Source organism: Alexandromys fortis, unplaced genomic scaffold (genome assembly GCF_014885135.2).
Source record: "Alexandromys fortis isolate MF-2015 unplaced genomic scaffold, M_Fortis_MF-2015_v1.1 scaffold_319, whole genome shotgun sequence".
In the NCBI taxonomy this organism is placed as follows: Eukaryota; Metazoa; Chordata; class Mammalia; order Rodentia; family Cricetidae; genus Alexandromys; species Alexandromys fortis.
Window position 1 is genome coordinate 446364 of NW_026068193.1, and position 7844 is coordinate 454207.

At 47.4% G+C, this 7844-nt stretch overlaps 1 protein-coding gene across 6 annotated transcripts in view; it reads left to right on the plus strand.

Moving 5' to 3' along the window:
* Stk36 (serine/threonine kinase 36) overlaps positions 1 to 7606 on the plus strand; it is a 32159-nt gene extending 24553 nt beyond the window's left edge. For all 6 annotated transcript variants that reach the window (XM_050129646.1, XM_050129649.1, XM_050129648.1 and 3 more), the window contains 6 exons: positions 1430 to 1504; positions 2307 to 2478; positions 2700 to 2847; positions 3058 to 3205; positions 3750 to 4496; positions 5474 to 7606. In XM_050129646.1, coding sequence (XP_049985603.1) covers positions 1430 to 1504; positions 2307 to 2478; positions 2700 to 2847; positions 3058 to 3205; positions 3750 to 4496; positions 5474 to 5617 — 1434 coding nt within the window. In that variant the 3' untranslated portion in view covers positions 5618 to 7606. The remainder of the gene's footprint in view (positions 1 to 1429; positions 1505 to 2306; positions 2479 to 2699; positions 2848 to 3057; positions 3206 to 3749; positions 4497 to 5473) is intronic.
* Positions 7607 to 7844: the final 238 nt, after the last annotated feature.

The window sequence follows — 7844 nt, forward strand, 5'->3', positions numbered from 1 at the left end:
TATTTATTTATTATGTATACAATATTCTGTCTGTGTGTATGCCTGCAGGCCAGAAGAGGGCACCAGTCCTCATTACAGATGGTTGTGAGCCACCATGTAGTTGCTGGGAATTGAACTCAGGACCTTTGGAAGAGCAGGCAATGCTCTTAACCTCTGAGCCATCTCTCCAGCCCCATCATTCTTATATATATAGAATTTATTGTACTTTGTAACTTATCTCATCTCCCACAAACACACTTGGAAGCTTAGACACAACAGATGTAGTAAAAGTCACCCGCTTGTCCTTGAGAAAGCTGATCTTCAGAGGAATTGTTTCATTAGCTAAGACAGTAACATTCACCCAGTTTCTCTTCCCCTGATCCTGTTCAGATGGTTCCTCAGGCCCTGTATTCCACCTTAGAGGTGACTCTGTCTTGTAGCTCTGTGGCGTCATCACCGACCTGCCCGGGTTTATTTGTGCCTTGTGTGTCCTGGTCTCTTGGCTACTCAAGGATTCCTCCTCTATTGTTCTCTTCACGGCCACCAGAGTGAGCGTTTTGAAGGAAAATATGGCCTTCCATTCATGCAGTGCTTTTTGAACATAGAACTGAATGTTGGGTGCTTGTACTGTTCTAAATTCTGATAGTAAAACAGTGAATGCGGTATTTTACAACTAGTGCTGATGTGCAGCGTAGGTCATACTGCGTAAATCTTGATTGGCTTCCCACTGCTGATAGGAAACAGTTCAGGCTGTAGACCAGTGCTTCTCAACCTGTGGATTGCAACCCCTTTGAGGGTCGCATGTCAGATATTTACAGTATGATTCACAACAAGTATCAAAATTGCAGTTATGAAGTAGCAATGAAATAATTTTGTGGTTGGGGGTTAGCACGTGAGGAACTGTGTTAAAGGGTTTTAGTGGTAGGGGGGGTTGAGAACACCTGCTCTAGACTGTCACAGCCTGTCTGAGGACAGTGGACTGTAAAGGGTTGCTATTCATTTCCAGAATCGAGTATGAACTCTTATGCCTACCAGCTTCCCTGTTTGCTGTGATCTGCACTTCTTAGGATATCCTGCCTTCCTAAAGACACCTTCCCTTTTCTGTCTTTACATTTTGATTTCCTTATTTTGCAATGCTAGAGAGTGAACCCAGGGCCTGACACAGCCTGCCTTTAAAATGTCTCCTGCCTCTAGGAGGCACTGATGGCACATTCAACTGTGTAGCCAACTTCTTGTTTAGCAAACATCTTCCTAAACTGGAATTGGTTTTGGACCCAAAAGCTTCTCCTACTAGACTGTCTGTCTTTAGGAACATGATGGAAGAATAGTAAAGAGCCAAATCTCCTAAGTCCAAAACTTGCCCCAGTCTGCCAGGCCAAGGTGCTGAGAGCCTGGTCTGGGGAGCTACCTCCTTCCTCTTGACTATGTTCCTCTTGCCTCTCTTCAACAGGTCCGGCTGACTCCACCGTGCAGCTGTGGCTTCTACGACGGCCTCCTCATTCTCCTGCTTCAGCTCCTTACCCAGGTACAGGTGTGCTGTGAGCTGGGGAGAAGCAGAGAGAGGGGCTGGGCATATTTCCGAGCCACTGGCAGATGAAATAAGGAAGTGGCCCATGCTTGCCTGTCCTCACACTGCTGTTAGCCTTACCAGCCTGTCCTCACACTGCTGTTAGCCTTACCAGCCTGTCCTCACACTTCTGTTAGCCTTACCAGCCTGTCCTTATGCCCACCCTCAGCAGGAACCCTGAAGAGAGCTGTTCAGCTGCACTACCCAGGGACCTGGGGAGAAAAGAGCTTCTCTGGGGTCTGGATTTAGGGTTTGGGTTTATGGATTTTTGTTATTGTTGTTTAGATGAAATTCTTCATTGAAAGGTAGGAAGATGAAGGAGTTCCAGGCCAGCCTTGGCCACGTAGTGAGTTTGAAAGTAGCCTGAGGTACATAAGCTCCTGTCTCAACATTCCAAAAAAATTTAATAAGCATTTTACACAACTTGGCCTTGACATGAGCTGATCTGACTAGGATAATTTCCTGGTTTTCCATAGGCGCATACTGAGGTTGAGAGATTGGGTTAGATTATAATAGGAAAGGGACATAAATTGGGTGTGGTGGTGGATTTACAATCCTAGGGTTTGAGAGCCTGAGGTAGGAGGATCACAAGTTTGAGGGTAGCCTGAATACATAATAAGATGCTATTTTCTAAAATGAAGGAAGGGAAGAAGGGAGGGAGAAAAGGAGGAAAGATAAGGGGAAATGGGAAAGAAAAGGAAGGAAAATACAGAAATGACAAAAGGAGTTCCTGACTTGTACGTACCCTCCTCTCTAACAGGGGAAGCCTGGTCTGATCAGGGATGTGGCTGCTTCCGAGGTGTGGACCATTCTGTGGCACCGCTTTTCCATGGCCCTGAGGCTACCTGAGGAGGTGACTATACAGGAAGGCGATCTGTCACTGTCAAGTCCAACCAGCCTGGAGCCCGACTGGACACTGATTTCACCCCAAGGTGTCTTTGTTTGTAGAGGTCCCATTTCAGAAGGAGGCAGCTTAGAACTGGGTTAGCCCACAGATAATTGCTCCTACTGTGTGCAGAGAGGGTGGTAGAGTCTATATAATGAACTTGCTTACCAATAGGGAACAGAAAGGACCAGATAAGTTCTGGGATCCCTGGCATCTGGTCAGTCATCTTGCTGGCTTCACTAGGTGTGCGTTCTCTGTTGTTTTCAGGCACGGCAGCCTTGCTGAGCCTTGCCATGGCCATCTTCACCCAGGAGCCCCAGTTATGCCTGAGCCATCTGTCCCAGCATGGGAGTATCCTCATGTTGACCCTGAAGCACCTGCTTTCTCCCAGCTTCTTGCATCACCTGAGTCAAGCGTGAGTCTGAATTAGAAACAGGAGACTCAAAGTCAGAGCTAACAGGGAGGTGGAGGGGGCAGGAGAGAAGTAGCTGACAGCTTGATTTATATTAGTAGAAGTGGGGTAAGGATTAGGCTGGAAACCTAAGGAGTTGCTGAGATTGGGAGAGAAAACATGAAGTGAGGGAGGGAAGCGTCAAAGAGTAAGCCTGTTTTGCTCCCTCCCTAGGCCTCAGGGCCCCAAGTTTCTCCCTGTTGTGGTACTCTCCGTGTGCCAGCTGCTCTGCTTCCCTTTTGCCCTGGATGTGGATGCTGACCTCCTTGTAAGCATCTTGGCTGACTTCAGGGACTCAGAAGTTGCAGTCTACCTGCTTCAGGTACTTGGAGAGGTGATCCAGGTGTGGTGGTGGGAAAGGAAGATGGCCAGTGTTGTATCCTCTGACTCACATCCCAATAGCTCCAGGGCTCTCCAAGGCCCTCACAGAGGAGGGCATCAGCTTGACCGAAGTGCTGGAGTGGAGGCAGCACTCAGACCCAAACAGACATGCACCTGAAGCTGAGCTAGAGTCTCCTCTGTCCACTCCTCTCTTGTCTGGTTCTATTGGAACTCACTAGGGAGGCCAGGCACTGTAGCTCAGCTCCTGGGTCAGGAATTACTGCCGTGGACTCTTGACGATATGCCCTGGCTATTTGGAGGCAGCAACTGTGGCCTTGCAGAGCCAGGTGTAAGTGTAGAAAGGACCCGCTCTTGAGCTTCACATGAGTTTCCTGCACTGTGCTATGGGGCTCTGCTCTGCCGCCAGGAATGTCTCTCTCCTTGACTTGGCATTTCTCTTGTCCAGCTTCGAAGCTTTCCCTTCCCCATTGCAATGTACCTTCCCCTCTCCTGAACCCCTTTACCTGAACTCTCCTTTCTCCCAGGTCTGCTGCCACCACCTTCCATTGTTACAAGCCGAGCTGCCCATTGGTCTCCTTACACGCCTGGCCCTCATGGATCCCACGTCTCTCAAACAGTTTGTGGACACAGTGACTACCTCCCCCAGAACCATCATCTCATTCCTCTCTGTCGTTCTACTGAGTGACCAGCCTCCTATGATCTCTGACCTTCTGTCTCTGCTGACCCACACAGCCCGGGTACTGTCCCCCAACCACTTGTCCTTTATCCAAGAGCTCCTGTCTGGCTCTGATGAATCCTATCGGCCATTGCGGAGCCTCCTGGGCCACTCAGAGAACACTGTGCGGGTCCGTGCTTACAGGCTTCTGGGACACTTAGTACAACACAGCATAGCCCTACGTGGGGCACTACAGAGCCAGGCTGGCCTGCTCAGCCTTCTGCTGCTGGGGCTGGGAGACAAGGACCCTGCCGTGCGGCGCAGTGCCAGCTTTGCTGTGGGCAATGCAGCCTATCAGGCTGGTCCCTTGGGACCTGCCCTGGCAGCTGCAGTGCCCAGTATGACCCAGCTGCTTGGAGATCCTCAGGATGGTATCCGGCGCAATGCCGCATCGGCTCTGGGCAATCTGGGACCTGAAGGGTTGGGAGCAGAGCTATTACAGTGCCAAGTACCCCAGCGGCTCCTGGAAATGGCATGTGGAGATCCTCAGCCGGCTGTCAAGGAGGCCGCCCTCATTGCCCTTCGGAGCCTCCGACAAGAGCCCTGTATTCATCAGGTAAAGCCAGGAGATTATGAGCCCTGAGGCCCCTGCAGTTCACAGCATTTCTCTAGTGTAATTTGTGAGGACCTAGGACACCTAGAAATACAAACTATGTCCCTGTCTGGGTGTAAGAAACTCAAAGACAGTTTGTTGGAAATGGGTTTCCCATTTGCCCTCTCCCGCCCTGGAGGAGGGAAGGTATCTGGAAGGCTCCACTGAGCTAGGACATACCTGAGATCTCAAGAATTGTAGCTTATCTCTTCCAGACACAAAACAGGAGGTAGATGGGGAAAACCATGAAGATGCCAACTGTTTTTGTGCTGTGCTAAGCATTTTACCTTTATCACCTGGTTTAAGCTATTATCACCATGATTTTGTAAGCGAGGAAACCGAAGCACAAATAATTTAGTGACTTGTCAAGATTACAATGCTACCCGGTGAGACTGGGCTCTTGAACTCATAAGTCTGGGTCTAGAGCCTATACTCATCAAAGACCGTCTTATTTTGCTTCCTCTGCTTAATATTGAGTCTCTAAAACACCCAGGGGGAATTGCATCTGAGAGATCACAGAGTGGAGTATGTCAGTGTGGTCGCGTTAGCATGATGGCATTTGACAGGGTGGTGCTGGCACTAAATGAGTTTCCCGCAGTCCATGTAGGGAAACAACGAAAGGGATGCTTGGTTGGAAATGAGAGACCCGCTGGGAAGCAGACATTCAGGCTGTCTGTCAGTTACTGCTGCTTTCCTTAACCTCTTACTGGTGACAAGTGACCGGATCACTTGGTGTGTTGATTTTATGCCCAATACCAAAGAGAGTGGAAATAAATATCTGAGTCTTATTGGTTCATAGCTTGCGAGATTTCTTGTCTTGATCAGTCTATCCTGAATCCCCCAAAGGCCCATTTCTCTTTTCTTGGCTGTGCCAAGAATGTGCCAACACCACCATTTCTCACCCTTACATCATATTCTGCCATTTATTTCCTATTCCATAGGTGCTGGTGTCCCTGGGTGCCAGTGAGAAGTTAGCCTTGCTCTCTTTGGGGAATCAGTTACTGCCGAATAGCAGCGCCAGGCCTGCCTCTGCCAGACATTGCCGGAAGCTCATCCACCTCCTGAGGCCGACCCACAGTACATGACCCCAGATCCCTGGGACCACTATCCTGTTCTGCCAAATGTTCCTTCTCCTACCAGAGATACTAACTCAGCCGAGAGCTGAAGAGACTGAAAGAGAATGATAAGCTGCCAACTCCCCCGCGAGCAAGAAACTAGAAGAGATTTTCATATTAAAGCTCCTTCCTTTCCCTAGATTCATGATGATTTGATTCAGTAAACTTCATCATTGTTGGTGCCAGAGAAAAATCCGTCCTTTCTCCCACAATGTGCCTTTAACCCCAGGACCCACCCAGGCCTTAGGAAAACATATCTGCCGTGCTGGATCTCTTCCTCTCTGAACCTCCTGTGATCTGCCTAGCTATTTTTGCCTCCTTTCTAGTCTGTGGAGATAAATGTCATCACCCCATTATAAGGGGTTCCTTAGCCCATAGCCCACACTTCTCCCATGGGTAGGGAGTATGTGTGTGTATAAATTATATATGTATGTGTGTGTATATATATATGTATATATATATATATATCCTACTTGTAAACACTTATTGGAAAATGTGCCTCACCCTACTTGAAGCTTACAAGGTAAGGGGAGGGAGGCTCAATCCCTCTTCTGGCTTCTCTGTGACATTGGAAGACCCTGTTCATACAAAATCCTGGTTTGGAGAATTGTTTTATACCTTTCCAAGCAAGGCCAGTGGAGCTGATACAGAGAAGACTGGAACTAAAGAGGTAAATCAGGGTGCTTTAAGATGATAATACAGTCGTTTTAATATTTAGTGCAGTGTCAGTGTATATGGAATCCTAGCTGCTTTGGAAGAGCGACTCTTTATGGAGACTGTGGGATTTGCCAGAAGAGTGTTTGACAGTCCCATCAATTAAAATCAAATTTAACAGGACATTCCAATTTACCAGAAAGGGTATTTGGCAGACACATTACTTAGAATCTAACAGTATGTGTATTAGGAAGCTTAACTGAGACAAGCTTCCAGAGCCCTGATTTCTCCATCAAGTAAGTGGAGAGACTCCTCTTGATATGGCTCAGTGGTGAATGCTTTGCTGCTTATGTATGAGATTCTGGGTTCAGTCCCAAGCAGAAAGGGGAGGGGGAAGAAAGGTGCCTTGATGACCTTCCTTGATTAAGGTTTGTAAGAAATGAAAGATAAGTGTGCTTATCTGTATTTTCAAGGAGTTTTCATACCATCTACTGTATTTAGTTACGTTTGAGCAAAAGTAAGATTTCTCTAAGGCCCTTCTTAATTCCCTGCTCTCCATGTTATTTTAATTCAGCGCACACATATGCACACACATGCACACACCACACACACAACCACACACTCACCTTCCTGTGCACCAGATACTGTGCCTGTCACAGTTTCCATTCTGACCAGAAGAACAGGGAGCTTATTAAAATAAGTGAACTGAAGCTGGGTAGATGGCAGCTATTACAGAGGCTGAAGCAGGAAGATCACAGTCTCGGGAGTCTAAGACCAGTCTGAACAACATGACAGGAGCCAGTCTCACAAAGTAAGCTAATTAGATAAACTACATAGAAAGGTGGTTTTTAAAATGCTCTGGAATTTAAAAAGTCAAGAAAAGGGCTTAAGAAGCACCAAGCTGGTCATGTTCCCATCCCCACCTGCCCCCAGTCCACTTACAAAATCTCTAATTTCTCCTTCCAACAGAGATCTGGGTGTCTCCCCATGAACCCTCCTTTCTACCTAGCCTCTCTGGGGCTGTGGATTGTAGCATGGTTATCCTTATTTTACAGCTAATATCGACTCATGAGTACATGCACCATGTTTGTCTTTCTTGATCTGAGTTACCTCACTCAGGATAATTTTTTTTTCTAGTTCCATCCATTTGCCTCTAAATTTCCTTGTTTTTAAAAGTTGCGTAATACTCCATTGTGTAAACATACCACATTTTCGCTATTCATTTCTCTGCTGAAGGATATCTAGGTTGTTCCAAGGTTCTGGCTATTACAAATAAAGCTGCTATGAATCAGCTGAGCAAGTGTCCTCATGGTATGACTGAGCATCCTTTGGGTATATACCCAAGAGCAGTATAGCCGGGCCTGTGGTAGGTTAATAACCAGTTTCCTTAGAAACTGCCACACTGACTTCCAAAGTGACTGTACAAGTTGAACAAGAGCAATCAGGTTGGCGTAGGGAGTACTGAAAGGAACTCCTGGAAAGGGGGTGCATTTCGGGGTTTCATAAAAACCTGGTACAAGGGAATCTCCCAGGAATCTACAAG